This window comes from Ranitomeya variabilis, chromosome 6 (genome assembly GCF_051348905.1).
Source record: "Ranitomeya variabilis isolate aRanVar5 chromosome 6, aRanVar5.hap1, whole genome shotgun sequence".
Lineage (NCBI taxonomy): Eukaryota > Metazoa > Chordata > Amphibia > Anura > Dendrobatidae > Ranitomeya > Ranitomeya variabilis.
Genome location: NC_135237.1, coordinates 378,464,791 through 378,482,396, shown reverse-complemented (window position 1 = coordinate 378,482,396; position 17,606 = coordinate 378,464,791). Strand labels below are relative to the sequence as shown.

The following is a 17,606-nucleotide window of genomic DNA, read 5'->3' as shown; positions in this document are numbered from 1 at the left end:
TCGGAGAGGGAGGAGGAGTACAAAGAGAGTACTGTGTCCTTGAGGTCTATAGAGAAGTGCATGATGAACCTATGCAATGCAATAGCAAAACAACTTGCTCAAATATTATTTGTAACTCCTTTTTACTGCTTTAGGCTTTAATAGCTGTAAATCAGCTAAAAGAATTGAAGTGTCCATTGTTCAGGCGACTTCCACTTGGAAGCTGCCACTATTTAATATGACATTTTTTTTAAAAGATACCTCTGCAAAAATGACCAAAAGACGCCAAAAATCCTCTTCAGGAAAAACCCTACTTGCATTTTCCTGAAGTGCCTTCTTCAAAAACTATGCAGGTATGTCTAAAACTATGTGCACACAGTGGAGGAGATTTTTGCAGCAGGTCGGCATCAAAAATGCCTGAAAAGTTGCTTGAAGAATCTTTTTGTTCATTTCTATTATAAAGCTATTTTGCTGTTCATACGTTCAGTCTTTTGAGTGTTTTTTTTCTTCAGGTTTTGAAAAATGTCTGGTGGAAAAAAAAAAAGGGCAGGTCACTTACTTGAAGCAGCTCCTGATGGAATCACAAAGCTGCAAAAATGCTTCAGAAAAAAAATGAGGAACTCTTCAAAACCACTTCAAAAACTAAATACCGTACTCCTCCTAAAACTCTAAAATCACATTACGTGTTTTTTTCGCAAGTTTTTTTTGCGGATTTTTCTCATTTTTCCGGAGCTTCCCAATGCAATAATATAGTGGCAAAAATGCAAAAAATCCGCAAAATTAATAAACATGCTGCATTTTTTTCCGCGATGCGTTTTTTTTCGCAAAAAAACACAGCATTGGCGCAAAAATTGCGGAATGCATTAAAATGATGGGATGCTTAATGTAAGCTTTTTTTAAGCGTTTTTGCAGCTGAAAACCACCGAAAAAATGTGAAAAATCCTGAACGTGGGCACACAAACTGAGGATTCACCAATGCAGGCAGGGCCCATTCAAGGTACGGTACACTGAGGCTCCCGGGGACCCCTGCAGGCAGGGCCGGCGTTAGGGGCAGGCAGCCGCCTAGGGCCCCCCTCCCCCAGGGGCCCTCAGCTAGCGGCACATCACGCAGCCACTTTGGGGACCCTGTGAGGCAGGGGGGCCCACCTGCCGCCAGTGCCGACTCCCCTGCCGCATTGAACTATACCAGCGTCTGCCTGTACAGTTCAAAGCAATGGTGGAGGAGAGGATGTCAGCTGACGCTCCCTCTCCCATCATTCCCCGCTCTGCCTCTGACACTGCGGGTGCACTTTTTTTACTATAAGGCTGTGTGCACACGCAGCAGATTTTTTGCGTTTTTTTTGCGGTTTTTCACTATAAAAACGCTATAAAACCGCGAAAAAAACGCTAACATTAAGCATCCTATGTAACAGAATGCAATCCGCATTTTTTGTGCACATGCTGCATTTTTTTTCCTGAGCGGAATCGCAATCCAGAAAAAAACGCAGCATGTTCATTAAAATTGCGGAATCGCGGCTACTGCACACATAGGAGTGCATTGATCTGCTTACTTCCCGCACGGGGCTGTGCACACCATGCGGGAAGTAAGCAGATCAAGTGCGGTTGATACCCAGGGTGGAGGAGAGGAGACTCTCCTCCATGGACTGGGCACCATATAAGTGGTAAAAAAAAAAAGAATTAAAATAAAAAATAGCGATATACTCACCCTCTGGCGGCCCGACCTTCTCAGCGGCTTCCGAGGTGTGTGTGAAGGACCTGCGATGACGTCGCGGTCACATGACCCGCGGTCACGTGACCGCTACGTCAATGGAAGGTCCTGAACACACAGCATTAGGAACGGACGCCGCTGAGGTGAGTATAACCTTTTTTTTTTATTTTTTTTTATTATTTTTAACATTCGATCTTTTACTATTGATGCTGCATAGGCTGCATCTATAGTAAAAAGTTGGTCACACTTGTCAAACACTATGTTTGACAAGTGTGACCAACCTGTCAAACAGTTTTCCAAGCGATGCTACAGATCGCTTGGAAAACGCTAGCATTCTGCAAGCTAATTATGCTTGCAAAACGCTAGTTTTCTGCGGGTATATGCATGCAAATTCTGCATGCGATATACCCGCGGCAGGAGGCGCAGAATTGCCGCGGAAATTTCCACGGCAATTCTGCTGCGTGTGAACTCAGCCTAACAGTGAGTACTGGACTGTGGGGCCATTCTCGGGGGTTGAAGATGCAGGCTGTGCTATATACAGGTCCTTCTCAAAAAATTAGCATATAGTGTTAAATTTCATTATTTACCATAATGTAATGATTACAGTTAAACTTTCATATATTATAGATTCATTATCCACCAACTGAAATTTGTCAGGTCTTTTATTGTTTTAATACTGATGATTTTGGCATACAACTCCTGAAAACCCAAAAAACCTGTCTCAATAAATTAGCATATCAAGAAAAGGTTCTCTAAACGACCTATTACCCTAATCTTCTGAATCAACTAATTAACTCTAAACACATGCAAAAGATACCTGAGGCTTTTAAAAACTCCCTGCCTGGTTCATTACTCAAAACCCCCATCATGGGTAAGACTAGCGACCTGACAGATGTCAAGAAGGCCATCATTGACACCCTCAAGCAAGAGGGTAAGACCCAGAAAGAAATTTCTCAACAAATAGGCTGTTCCCAGAGTGCTGTATCAAGGCACGTCAATGGTAAGTCTGTTGGAAGGAAACAATGTGGCAGAAAACGCTGTACAACGAGAAGAGGTGACCGGACCCTGAGGAAGATTGTGGAGAAGGACCGATTCCAGACCTTGGGGAACCTGAGGAAGCAGTGGACTGAGTCTGGTGTGGAAACATCCAGAGCCACCGTGCACAGGCGTGTGCAGGAAATGGGCTACAGGTGCCACATTCCCCAGGTAAAGCCACTTTTGAACCATAAACAGCGGCAGAAGCGCCTGACCTGGGCTACAGAGAAGCAGCACTGGACTGTTGCTAAGTGGTCCCAAGTACTTTTTTCTGATGAAAGCAAATTTTGCATGTCATTCGGAAATCAAGGTGCCAGAGTCTGGAGGAAGACTGGGGAGAAGGAAATGCCAAAATGCCTGAAGTCCAGTGTCAAGTACCCACAGTCAGTGATGGTGTGGGGTGCCATGTCAGCTGCTGGTGTTGGTCCACTGTGTTTCATCAAGGGCAGGGTCAATGCAGCTAGCTATCAGGAGATTTTGGAGCACTTCATGCTTCCATCGGCTGAAATGCTTTATGGAGATGAAGATTTCATTTTTCAGCACGACCTGGCACCTGCTCACAGTGCCAAAACCACTGGTAAATGGTTTACTGACCATGGTATTACTGTGCTCAATTGGCCTGCCAACTCTCCTGACCTGAACCCCATAGAGAATCTGTGGGATATTGTGAAGAGAAAGTTGAGAGACGCAAGACCCAACACTCTGGATGAGCTTAAGGCTGCTATTGAAGCATCCTGGGCCTCCATAACATCTCAGCAGTGTCACAGGCTGATTGCCTCCATGCCACGCCGCATTGAAGCAGTCATTTCTGCCAAAGGATTCCCGACCAAGTATTGAGAGCATAACTGAACATTATTATTTGATGGTTTTTTTGTTTGTTATTAAAAAACACTTTTATTTGATTGGACGGGTGAAATATGCTAATTTATTGAGACAGGTTTTTTGGGGTTTTCAGGAGTTGTATGCCAAAATCATCAGTATTAAAACAATAAAAGACCTGATAAATTTCAGTTGGTGGATAATGAATCTATAATATATGAAAGTTTAATTGTAATCATTACATTATGGTAAATAATGAAATTTAACACTATATGCTAATTTTTTGAGAAGGACCTGTACAACATGGCTGTGCTATATGCTACATGGGCTGTGTTATATACTACATGGCTGTGCTATATACTACATGGCTGTGCTATGTGCTACGTGGGCTGTGTTATATACTATGTGGCTGTACTTGTAATAATTATAGGGGATAACTCAGGAGACTCTTTGCGTGGAACAAGACAACTACAGGACACAGTTTTATAAGTGGTAAAGTCTATATTATCACACGGGGATTCAAACAGGTGCAGAGAGAAACTCAAGTCCACAACACTTGGTGCAAATATCAAATGCAGCTCAGCAGTCTATAGGAAACTTCAGAGGAAAATGCAATCACGCAGAAAGTCTATGAAGCACAATTATTCTTGAGGATACTTGACATGAATAAATCCTTGTCTTAGTCCAAACACAGATAAATAAGCTTATACGGCAGTTCAAATAATATCTTCGCTCAACCAGGGAGGCCTGGTTAATAGTCTCAGGTTTTTGCAGAGCAGCAAACAGCTTACATGTCCAGCAAATGCAGATGGAAGTAAATAGGAGCAGCAGATGAAGGAGGATTACTGTAACTGGTGTATGCAGCAGGAACTCAGAGCAGAGTAGCAGGATCACCACACAGGTTCACAGGAGCAGGTATATAGCCAGGGAGTAATCAGAGGTCAGGAGCTGGATGCACGGCAGAATACTCTAGCACAGACTGAAGGCTGGGATGGAGTTTTATAGCAGGAAGACAGTGCACATGAGACCAAATACGCCATCTTGGAAAAGGGCAGTAATGCACAAAAGGTAAAAAATGTTCAGAGTCCTGACAGTACTATATACTTCGTGGGCTGTGTTATATACTACGTGGCTGTGCTATATACTACATGGGCTGTTATATGCTACGTGGCTGTGCTATCTACTACATAGGCTGTGTTATATACTATGTGGCTGTGCTATATACTACTTGGGCTGTGTTATATACTACGTGGCTGTGCTATATGCTATGTGGGCAGTGTTATTTACTACGTGGGCTGTGCTATATACTACATGGGCTGTCTTATATACTACGTGGGCTGTGTTATATACTACTACGTGGGCTGTGTTATATACTACTACGTGGGCTGTGTTATATACTACTACGTGGGCTGTGTTATATACTACTACGTGGGCTGTGTTATATACTACTACGTGGGCTGTGTTATATACTACTACGTGGGCTGTGTTATATACTACGTGTCTGTGTTATATACTACATAGGCTGTGTTATATACTACGTGGGCTGTATTATATACTACGTGGGCTGTGTTATATACTATGTGGGCTGTGCTATATACTATGTGGCTGTTCAATATACTACGTGGGCTGTTATGTGCTACGTGGCTGTGTTATATGCTATGTGGCTGTGCTATATACTACATGGGCTGTGTTATATACCATGTGGCTGTGCTATATACTACATGGGCTGTGTTATATACTACGTGGGCTGTGTTGTATACTACGTGGGCTGTGTTGTATACTACGTGGGCTGTGTTGTATACTACGTGGGCTGTGTTATATACTAAGTGGGCTGTGTTATATACTATATGGCTGTGCTATATACTACGTGGCTGTGCTATATACTACGTGGACTGTGCTAGATACTACATGGGCTGTGTTATATGCTACGAGGCTGTGCTATATACTACGTGGCTGTGCTATATACTACTTGGGCTGTGTTATATACTACGTGGCTGTGCTTATGTTATTAGGACTTCATTTAGACGATCTTGATTTTTCATGAATGCAAAAAATGGTACAAGTGTCATCAGTGTTCTGGATCCGGTTTTCTGGATCTGATTGCAGAGTCCGTCTCTTTATACCACGAGTGTGAAAGCACAACCAACATTCAAAAGTGAGCAAAACATCAGCCAGAAAGCATTGGTACTGAGATGTGGTCTGTGGTCCCCACCTGCAGAACCACTCCTTTATTGAGTGTGTCTTGATAATTTCCAATAATTTCCATCTGTTGTCTATTCCATTGGCACAACAGCATGTAAAATTGATTGTCAAACAGTGTTGCTTCCTAAGTGGACAGTTTGATTTCACAGAAGTTTGATTTACTTGGAGTTATATTCTGTTGTTTAAGTGTTCCCTTTATTTTTTTGAGCAGTGTACTTAATAACTAGGCTGGATAATGGCGGACCCAGCCCTGCACCTTGGGAACACCATATATAACTGGAGACCATTAGAGGTCATTATCCACAACTCTCTTGGTGTGATCTTTGAACCAGTTTCCAATCCAATTACCTTACTTTCTAAAAGGCTACAGACTTTAATTTGCCCATTAGGTGTCTGTGTGCGTAAGTGTCAAACACCTTTACAAAGTGCAAAAATGCTTTATCCAGTTACTCCTCTGTTCAGGTTTCTACAGACCTCATCATAAAAACTAATCAGGTTATGTCAACTTTTGTCGTGGTAAAATAGTGCTGGCTATCATTTATAATATTATTTTCTGTCACCTACTGCTGTACATTATCCTTATAAGCCCTTTGAACATTTTGCCTATGATACTGTGTGTCCTGCTTTTTTGCATCGTGATGATTATATTGCACATTTTCAGTGCTGGTTTAAAGGGGTGGTCCGGCACCTAACATGTATTTTCTAAATATCGTTACACCCTAACTACTTTTGTAATTTGCTTTATTACACCATACCCTACACTTTTCTCTGTCTAGCTAATCCCGATATATGTTTTTTTCACTGTTTTTGCCTGTGGAGTTTTGTTTGAGAGGAGTCTTAAATGTGACGTCACAGGAGGCTGGAGCTACACTCATTCCCCAGAGAGTCCATTGTCCCTCCTGAAACAGGACGTTACAGAGGTTATACTCAGTTACTCACTAGTTTCTTGCATCGTTGATGCCCCCTCGGAAGATGTCCTGAATCCGGGACAGGGTGGGAGAGGTGAATACACTACCGGCACTATGCTCCTTTTTCTGCCACCGGAATTGGCTTCGAACTGAAAGAAGACATCATCAGGGGGCAAAGATAGTAGCAGTGAGTGACACAAATACCCCCCACAGCTTCTAGCACCACCCTCAAATGAGTTGTCATCAGGGGGTGACACTGGTGTCACTCAATGCTTCTATTACCGCCCAATGATGAAAATTTATTTGAGGACGATGATAGAAACAGTGAGTGACACCACTCCTGTCCCCTGATGACGATTTGTTTGAAGGTAGTGCGAGAAGACATAGGGCATTGCTATTGTCACTCACTGCTTCTGTCTCAGCACCATTCTTTCACAGAAAATACGGTGGCAGTGTAGATAGAAGCAAAGTGCTTACGCTGCACTCACATCTCCATCACCCAGGATCCAGGACATCTTCAGTGGGGGCGGCGATGCAAGAAACTAGTAAGTAACAGCAGAGCTGCCTCATGATGAGATCCTGTTCCAGGAGGAGCAGTGGACGCTGGGGTGAGTGAGTGCAGCCCTAGCGTCCTGAAGAACAGTGAAAAAAAACAGATGTACACTGGGGGGAAATAAGTATTTGATCCCTCACCTCTACAACTTGGGCAAGACCAAAGAGCTTTATAAGGATGTCAGGGACAAGATCATAGACCTGCACAAAGGTAGAATGGGCTACAAACCCTTATGTAAGACTCTGGGTGAAAAGGAGACAACTGTTGTTGCAATAGTAAGAAAATAGAAAAAAAATACAAAATGACTGTCAATCGACATCGATCTGGGGCATCATGCAAAATCTCACCTTGTGGGGTATCCTTGATCATGAGGAAGGTGAGAGATCAGCCTAAAACTACACAGAAAGAACTTGTTAACCCCCAAGGGTGAGCTAAGCCCACCAGCATCAGGGGCTTATCTACAGCATTCTGTAATGCTGTAGGTAAGCCCCTGATGTATCCTGAAAGATGAGAAAAAGAGGTTAGATTATAATTCACCCAGGGGAGGTCCTGGTCCGGTTGTGGCCCGATGGGCGTCGTGGTCTGGGGTCTAAATAAGCCCCTGATGCTGGTGGGCTTAGCTCACCTTCAATTTTGGGGGTGACAGGTTCCCTTTAATGACCGGGCCAATTTTTACAATTCTGACCACTGTCCCTTTATGAGGTTGTAACTCTGGAACGCTTCAACCGATCCTGATGATTCTGACATTGCTTTCTCGTGGCATATTGTACTTCATGATAGTGATAACATTTCTTTGATATTACCTGCGTTTATTTGTGAAAAAATAGAAATTTGAATGTTTCTGCCCTTAAATCACAGAGCTATGTCACACAAAATACTTAATAAGTAACATTTCCCACATGTCTACTTTACATCAGCACAATTTTGGAACCCACATTTTTTTTTTGTTAGGGAGTTATATTATTAGGCTATGTGCACACGTAGGAAATGTGGTGCAGAATTTTCTGCACTAAATCTGCATCTGCAGATTTGATGCAGTTTCTGTGCAGTTTCTATGCAGTTTCTATGCAGTTTCTGCGCAGATTCTATGCAGTTTCTGTGCAGTTTCTATGCAGATTCTATGCAGTTTCTGCGCAGATTCTATGCAGTTTCTGTGCAGTTTCTGTGCAGTTTCTGTGCAGTTTCTGTGCAGTTTCTGTGCAGTTTCTATGCAGTTTCTGTGCAGTTTCTGTGCAGTACAATGTAAATCAATGGGAAAAAAAAAAAGCTGTGCACATGGTGCAGAAAAATCTGCAGCAGAAACGCTGCAGAACTGCACAAAAGAAGCGACGTGGTGAAATGTGGTGCATAATTTTCTGCACTAAATCTGCATCTGCAGATTTGATGCAGTTTCTGTGCAGTTTCTATGCAGTTTCTGCGCAGATTCTGTGCAGTTTCTGTGCAGATTCTATGCAGTTTCTGCGCAGTTTCTATGCAGTTTCTGTGCAGTTTCTGTGCAGTACAATGTAAATCAATGGGGAAAAAAAAAAGCTGTGCACATGGTGCAGAAAAATCTGCAGCAGAAACGCTGCAGAACTGCACAAAAGAAGCGACGTGCACTTCTTTGAAATCTGCAGCGTTTCTGCCCAGATTTTTCTGCACCATGTGCACAGCCTTTTTTTTTTCCCATTGATTTACATTGTACTGTAAATCACAGTGCAGTTCTGCAGCGTTTCTGCAGCAGAAAAATCTGCTGCAGTTCTGCACCAATTCTGCACTAAATCTGCATCGTGTGCACATACCCTAAGGCCATGTTCACACGATCCTTTTTTTGATCCTTTTTTTTTCAGGTCCTGATTTGGAAAACCCGCAGTGCAAAACTGCACTGCTGATTTTCCTGCAGTTTCTTCTGCAGATTCCTCTGCGGGTTTTCAACAGCACTTTCCTATTGGTGCCTGTTGAAAACAGGAGCTGAATCCGCAGAAAGAAGTGACATGGTACTTCTTTTTTTCTGCAGGCAAATCCTCGCGGATTTGCCTGAGAAAAAAAGGATAGTGGGCACAGCGGTTTTTGTTTTCCATAGAGTAACATTGGACTGTACCCTGCATGGAAAAAGGACCTGAAAAAAAAAGGATCAAAAAAAGGATCGTGTGAACATAGCCTAAGGCTACGTTCACACGATCCTTTTTTCCGTCCTTTTTTTTTCAGGTCCTGTTTTGAAAAACCGCAGCTAAAATCCGCACTGATTTTTAGCTGCGGTTTTTGATCCTTTTTCTTCTGCGGATTCCACTGCGGGTTTCCAACTGCAGTTTCCTATTGGGGCTGCTGGAAACCCGCAGCAGAATCCGCAGAAAGAATTGACAGGTACTTCTTTTTTCTGCAGGCAAAACCGCTGCGGATTTGCCTGGGGAAAAAAGGATCGTCGGCACAGCGGGTTTTGTTTTCCATTGGGTTACATTGTACTGTAACCTACATGGAAAAAAGCTGCGGATCCGCAGTGCCAAATCCGCTGCGGATCCGCAGCAAAAACCGCAGCGTGTGAACATACCCGGGTTAAAAGTTGACCAGCAATTTCTCATTTTTACAACACCATTTTTTTTAGGGACCACATCACATTTTAAGTCACTTTGAGGAGTCTATATGATAGAAAATACCCAAGTGTGACACCATTCTAAAAACTGCACCCATCAATGTGCTCAAAACCACATTCAAGAAGTTTATTAACCCTTCAGGTGTTTCACAGGAATTTTTGGAATGTTTAAAAAACATGAACATTTAACTTTTTTTTCACAAAAAAATTTACTTCAGGTCCAATTTTTTATTTTCCCAAGGGTAACAGAAGAAATTGGACCCCAAAAGTTGTTGTGCAATTTGTCCTCAGTACGCTGATACCCCATATGTGGGGGTAAACCACTGTTTGGGCGCATGGCAGAGCTCAGAAGGGAAGGAGCGCCGTTTGACTTTTCAATTCAAAATTGACTGGAATTGAGATGGGACGCCATGTTGCGTTTGGAGAGCCCCTGATGTGCCTAAACATTGAAACCCCCCACAAATGACACCACTTTAGAAAGTAGACTCCCTAAGGAACTTATCTAGATGTGTGGTGAGCCCTTTGACCCACCAAGTGCTTCACAGAAGTTCATAATGTAGAGCCATAAAAATAAAAATCATATTTTTCTCACTTTTCTCCCCAATTTTTTATTTTCTTAAGGGTAGCAGAAGAAATTGGACCCCAAAAGTTGTTGTACAATTTGTCCTGAGTACGCTGATACCCCATATGTGGGGGTAAACCACTGTTTGGGCGCATGGCAGAGCTTGGAAAGGAAGGAGCGTCGTTTGACTTTTCAATGCAAAATTGACTGGAATTGAGATAGGGCACCATGTTGCGTTTGGAGAGCACATGATGCGCCGTTTGGAATGCAGACTTAGATGGATTGGTCTGCAGGCGTCACGTTGCATTTGCAGAGCCCCTGATGTACGTAAATAGTAGAAACCCCCCACAAGTGACCCCATATTGGAAACTAGACCCCCCAAGGAACTTATCTAGATGTGTTGTGAGAACTTTGAACCCCCAAGTGTTTCACTACAGTTTATAACACAGAGCCGTGAAAATCAAAAATCTTTTTCCACAAAAATTATTTTTTAGCCCCCGGTTTTGTATTTTCCCAAGAGTAACAGGAGAAATTGGACCCCAAAAGTTGTTGTACAATTTGTCCTGAGTACGCTGATACCCCATATGTGGGGGGGAACCACTGTTTGGGCGCATGGTAGAGCTTGGAAGGAAAGGAACGCCGTTTGGAATTCAGACTTAGATGGAATGGTCTGCAGGCGTCACATTGCGTTTGCAGAGCCCCTGATGTACCAAAACAGTAGAAAGCCCCCACAAGTGACCCCATATTGGAAACTTGACCCCCCAAGGAACTTATCTAGATGTGTTGTGAGAACTTTGAACCCCCAGGTGTTTCACTACAGTTTATAATGCAGAGCAGTGAAAATAAAAAAAAAAAATTTCCACAAATTATTTTTTAGCCCCCAGTTTTGTATTTTCCCAAGGGTAACATGAGAAATTGGACTCCAAAAGTTGTTGTCCAATTTGTCCTGATTACGCTGATACCCCATATGTTGGGGTAAACCCCTGTTTGGGCACATGGGAGAGCTCGGAAGGGAAGGGAGCACTGTTTTACTTTTTCAATGCAGAATTGGCTGGAAATGAGATCGGACGCCATGTCGCATTTGAAGAACCCCTGATGTGCCTAGACAGTGAAAAAACCCCAATTCTAACTGAAACCCTGACCCAAACACACCCCTAACCCTAATCCCAACCATAACCCTAACCACACCCCTAACCCTAATCCCAACCACACCCCTAATCCTAATCCCAATATTATACATAATATTATTGTCCCCTGGTCCTGTTTACATATATATGCAATTGGGTTGAATTTTCTGTCTGTGTCCTTCACCACTGAATTTGTTTGTCCATGGAATTCTTTTATACTGCTTTGTATTTGGTGTGATACCTTTTATATTTATTACTAATAAATATTTGACTTTATTTTGTGGGTAGTTTGGTACTCCTTTCTTTTTTGTTTACTAACCCTAACTTTAGCCCCAACTCTAACCCTAACTTTAGCCCCAACCCTAACCCTAATGGGAAAATGGAAATAAATACATTTTTAAAAATTTTATTATTTTTCCCTAACTAAGGGGGTGATGAAGTGGGGTTTGATTTACTTTTATAGCGGGTTTTTTAGCGGATTTTTAAGTTTGGCCTCTGTCACACACTAAAAGACGCTTTTTATTGCAAAAAATAGTTTTGCGTCTCCACATTTTGAGAGCTATAATTTTTCCATATTTGGCCCACAGAGTCATGTGAGGTCTTGTTTTTTGCGGAACAAGTTGACGTTTTTATCGGTACCATATTTGGGCACGTGACATTTTTTTATCGCTTTTTATTCCGATTCTTGTGAGGCAGAATGACCAAAAACCAGCTATTCATGAATTTCTTCTTTTTTTTTGGGGGGGGGGGGGGGGGGGGGGCGTTTATACCGTTCCACTTTTGGTAAAATTGATAAAGCAGTTTTATTCTTCGGGTCAGTACGATTACAGCGATACCTCATTTATATCATTGTTTTTATGTGTTGGTGCTTTTATACGATAAAAGCTATTTTATATAAAAAATAATTATTTTTGCATCGCTTTTTTCTGAGGACTGTAACTTTTTTATTTTTTCGCTGATGATGCTGTATTGCGGCTCATTTTTTGTGGGACAAGATAACGTTTTCAGCGGTACCATAGTTATTTATATCGTCTTTTTGATCGCGTGTTTTTCCACTTTTTGTTTGGCGGCATGATAATAAAGCTCTGTTTTTTGCCTAATTTTTATTTATTTATTTATTTTTTTTTACGATGTTCACTGAAGGGATTAACTAGTGAGACAGTTTTATAGCTTGGGTCCTTACGGACGCGGCGATACTAAATATGTGTGCTTTTATTGTTTTGTTTTGTTTTTTTATTTAGATAAAGAATTGTATTTATTGGAACAATATATATATATTTTTTTTACACATGTAAGTATTTTTTTTTTTTTTACTTTATAACATTGCCCCAGGGGGGACATCACAGTATAGTGTCAGATCGCTGATCTGACACTTTGCAATGCACTGTGTCAGATCAGCTATCGGACAGTCACTGCAGGGAGGCTTGCTTGCGCCTGCTCTGAGCAGGCGCTTGCAAGCCATCTCCCTGCAGGACCCCAAAGGAGCCCCGCGGCCATTTTGGATCCGGGGCCTGCAGGGAGGAGACGCTCGGTACAACGCAATCACATCACGTTGTACCGAGGGTCTCAGGGAAGCACGCAGGGAGCCCCCTCCCAGTGCAATGCTTCCCTATGCCGTCGGAACGCTGCGATCATGTTTGATCGCAGTGTTCCAGGGGTTAATGTGACTGCTCCTGGCACATAGTGTCGGATGTCAGCTGTAATAATCAGCTGACACCCGGCGGCGATCGGCCACGCTCCCCCTGTGAGCGCAGCCGATCGCCTATGACGTACTATCCAGTCTCTGGGAATTAAGTCCCAGGTCACCTCGACGGGATAGTACTTTATATGGGATTAAGGGGTTAATGATCTCAAGGCAGCTGGGACCACAGTCACTAAGAAAGCCATTGGTAACACATTACGCTGTAAAAGTTTAAAATCCTGCAGTGCCTGCAAGGTCCCCCTGCTCAAGAAGGCACATGTGCAGGCCCGTCTGATGTTTGCCGGTGAACACCTGGATGATTCTGTGAGTGATTGGGAGATGGTGCTGTGGTCAGATGAGACAAAAATGAGGTCTTTGGCATTTATTCAACTCGCTGTGTTTGGAGGAAGAGAAATGCTGCATATGAGCCAAAGAACACCGTCCCCACTGTCAAGCATGGAGGTGGAAACATTATGTTTTGGGGTGTTTCTCTGCTAAGGGTGCAGGACTACTTCACCGCATCAGTGAGAGAATGGATGGAGCCATGTACCGGAAAATCCTGAGTGAAAACCTCCTTCCCTCTGCCATGACATTAAAAATGGGTTGTGGCTGGGTCTTTCCGCAAGACAGCAACCCAAAACATACAGCCAAGGCAACAAAGGAGTGGCACAAAAAGAAGCACATTAATGTCATGGAGTGGCCTAGCCAGTCTCCAGACCTTAATCCCATTGAAAACGTATGGAGGGAGTTGAAACTCCAAGTTGCCAAGCGACAGCCTGAAAATCTCAATGATTGAGAGATGATCTGCAAAAGAGAAGTGGACCAAAATTCCTCCTGACATGTGCGCAAACCTCATCATCAACTACAAAAAACATCTGACTGCTGTGCTTGCCAACAAGGGTTTTGCCACCAAGTATTAAGTCTTGTTTGCCAGAGGGATCAAATACTTATTTCTCACTCCAAATTCCAAATAAATCTATGTAACTTATACAATGTGATTTTCTGGATTTTATTTTTGATATTCTATCTCTCAATGTTAAAATTAATCTACCCTTACAGTTAGACTGTTCATGTCTTTGTCAAACTTACAAAATCAGCAAGGGATCAAATACTTATTTCCCCCAATGTAGATATTAGCTAGAAAGGGAGAAGTGTAAGGTATTGTGTAATATAGCAAATTGCAAAAGTGGTTAGGGTGTAAAGATAGATAGTTAGAAAATACATTGTTGGTCCTGGACCACCCATTTAACAAAAACTATTGCATTACTGTCCAGTAAATAATAAATTATGTAAATATTCTGATAGTGGTATTTCTTAATAGCTTTGGAATTCCAGTGGTATATCACCTATAATAGTCTGTAACATTCAGATTTTCCTTCTTTTGTATTTTGATCCACTTTTCATTTGCTTTTTTCCCACCAGAGTCAGCAGTTCCCTGGTATTCTGTCTGATACCAGCTTATCTGGACAGAGTGGAGGCAGCGCCCAACAAGTGATTTTGGTCAGTCATACAGCACAGCCCTCCAGCAATACTGGTGACCTCAATTACCAGGTATTACCCCCTATTGTCTATCTAAACAAGAAGTAATTGGTTGTTTAATTGTTTAAAATAGGAGAAAAGGGTTACGTTTATGAGAAGAAGAAAAACAATGTAAGATATATCCAGATATAAACCTGTGTGTGTTTCTCCCTAGAAGTACATAATATTTAGCCTTACATTTAGGCCATGGTCACACGTTCAGTATTTGATCAGTATTTTCCATCAGTAATTGTAACCCAAAGCCAGGAGTAGAAAAGTGTAATAGAAACTTCCGTATTTTTCACCAACATCTGGTTTCGGCTTACAAATACTGATATAAAATACTGACCAACTAGTGAGTGTGTGAACGTGACCTTAAAGGAAGTCTTGGTTTGCACAGACATTTTGTGCAGACAGACCCCTTTTAAGGCCCTCAATAACACGTAAAAAAATGTACGCAAAACTGTCCATTTTTTTCGATCCATGTGGTTTTATGTTGGTCGTCCATGTGACACGTACCAGAATAGAATGCAGAAGAGAAATTACAGATTTAAACATCCTAAATATGTGCAAAGATATAGATAGATAAATAAATAGATATTCGTCACTTATATAATTAGTGCTTTGCATGTGTAGCTTACTGTACATGTATTAAACTCATAAATACATTTTAAAAATTATGTGGAATCCCCCTTATTTTTTGGCAACCAGTAAAGGTAAAGCTGTGAGCTGATAGTATCAGGTTGCGAAGGTCCCTGGTTATTGGGTCTTTCTCTGCCTAAAAATACCAGCCTGCAACCGCCCCAGAAGTAGAGTATGACATTAGATGCTCCAATTCTGGCTCTTCACCTTGGCTTTTCCCAGTATCGTGGTGTGTTGGCAATCAGGGTAATGCGACTTGGTGGAGATGTCAGCTGTGAATTCTCTAAAAACACAGCTGACATGAAGCACTGGTGTTAGTAATAGAGACATGTCTATCAAACACCCTCCTTATTAACCCAGGAATAAAAAGGTAACCCACACAAAAAAACCTACTTTTTTCAAATAAACACTTCTTGACACTTTCCCTGGTTCACCACTTTATTGAAAAAAGTGTTTATTTCAATAAAAAAGTGACACCTTCCTATTACTAGCACCAGGGCTTGATGTCATCTGTGTTTTTCGACAATTCACAGCTGACCTCACCCACAAGCCCCATTACCCTGATTTGCTATCGCACAAGGATATCGGAAAGAGCCAAGGTGAAACGCCAGAATTGGAGCATCTCATGTGATGCTCCAATTCTGGGTTGGCTGCGGGTGGGTATTTTTACGCTGGAAGGGCCCAATAACCGTGGATGTTCTCAGCCTGATAATATCCGCCCCCAGCTGTTTGCTTTACCTTGGCTGGTTGACAAAAATAGGTGTCCACGTGTGAAAACATGGACATATGCACAGCCCCATAGGTTATAGTGGGTACCTGTGAATACATGCCTCCGGTACTTGTAAAAACTGATGCCACACGTACCGGAGATACGTTATATGTAAAGGGGCCTAAGCTGGTCTAGATGAGCAGGTGTGCACTAATCGTGCATTTCTGTATATATTCCTGCGGATCTTCTTTGATGGATCATTCATTAAACAGTAATGACCTATAAACTTTGAAATGTCCCATTTTTACGCCAATTAAACTAATTTAGATTTATCTTAGCTGACTTAATTATATTATCATAAACCCTTGCTCCACAGATACTACCTTGCTTTTTTTTTTACTGAATATTTAGGATTTTTTGACATATATAACATCAGAATTTTTTTGTATCTAGAGCTGAGTCACTGAGAACCTTTATTTCATAGGTTACAGATGACGCTCACATAGAAAAGAACAGTGATGCAGAAAAGCAAGATAGGATTCATCAGTGTTTTGAATGCAACCTTTACTTTCCCTCTGCTGCCACATTGGCAGAGCACAACAAAGACGCTCATGGGAAAGAACGGATTCACGTGTGCCACCTATGCAATAAAGCTTTCAAGAGGGCATCTCATTTAAAAGTGAGTCTCCATCTTTGGAAATCAAATGAAACAAAACTTGAGTTAGATATGAAAAAAATGTAAGCCCAGTGGGGGTTCACCTACAGGGACCCTCTATTCCCCAGAATGGGAGTCCTAAAGTCCCCTGTGTGAATGCAACATGAATGCCTACCGCTATTTACACTTGAATAATACCAACAGATGTGGTCTTTCTGTCAGCCCTATAGAAGTGAATGGTGCAGTATACAAGCAAGAGCACCACCACTCCATTCACATAGTGGACTTTGTGACACCTGTTCACTAAAGGAAGGGGGTCTGAACAGTAGGATTCCCAGTGATCATTCACTTATCACTTATCCTATAGATAGTGCTGCTGATCAGTGGGGGTCTGGGTCCTGAGACCCCACCAATCAGTCAAACTACTGCTCTGAAGCCCACAGCTCCTGCATGAACTGCGCACACAAAACTGTGTAGTGGCTCAATATGCAAATTGCCTCTTCTGAGAAAAAGAGGACTTAACTCTATAGCGCCACCTGTTGGAAGTAGCGATCCTACAAGTCACAATCAACCCTTTAACGAGTCGTGCAATATGACTTAGGATAAAAGCCAAATCAGAATCTCAATTCGCAGACACGGTGTTTCAGGCTGTTGGCCCTCGTCAGTGCGAAGCATGAGAACTGATTTGGCTAGGTGAGAGGCTCTGGACTGGGGTCTAAGGGGTAACGTTTCTCCTTATGGAGAGTGGCATACCAGCTGGCTTGTCAAGGTGAGGAGGCTTATTCGCCGTGCAATGCTCCTCTGGGAAATTAAATATGCAAATTGCCTCTTCTGAGAAAGAGAGGACTTAACTGGTAGTGGCTCAATAGTAAGTCTGAGTCTGTGCATATTAATTTTCAGACCTGAGAACAGAGCCATAGATTTACTATTCAGCCCTTA

General features: G+C 42.2%; 1 protein-coding gene across 3 annotated transcripts in view; it reads left to right on the top strand.

Annotated features, from left to right (window-relative positions):
- The window catches only part of ZNF236 (zinc finger protein 236), a 183,963-nt gene that overhangs the window by 148,434 nt on the left and 17,923 nt on the right, over nt 1-17,606 (top strand). For 2 of the 3 annotated variants that reach the window (XM_077270071.1, XM_077270070.1), the window contains exons 29-30: nt 14,566-14,694; nt 16,497-16,691. In XM_077270071.1, coding sequence (XP_077126186.1) covers nt 14,566-14,694; nt 16,497-16,691 — 324 coding nt within the window. The remainder of the gene's footprint in view (nt 1-14,565; nt 14,695-16,496; nt 16,692-17,606) is intronic. The other variant, XM_077270072.1, reaches the window with a different exon arrangement.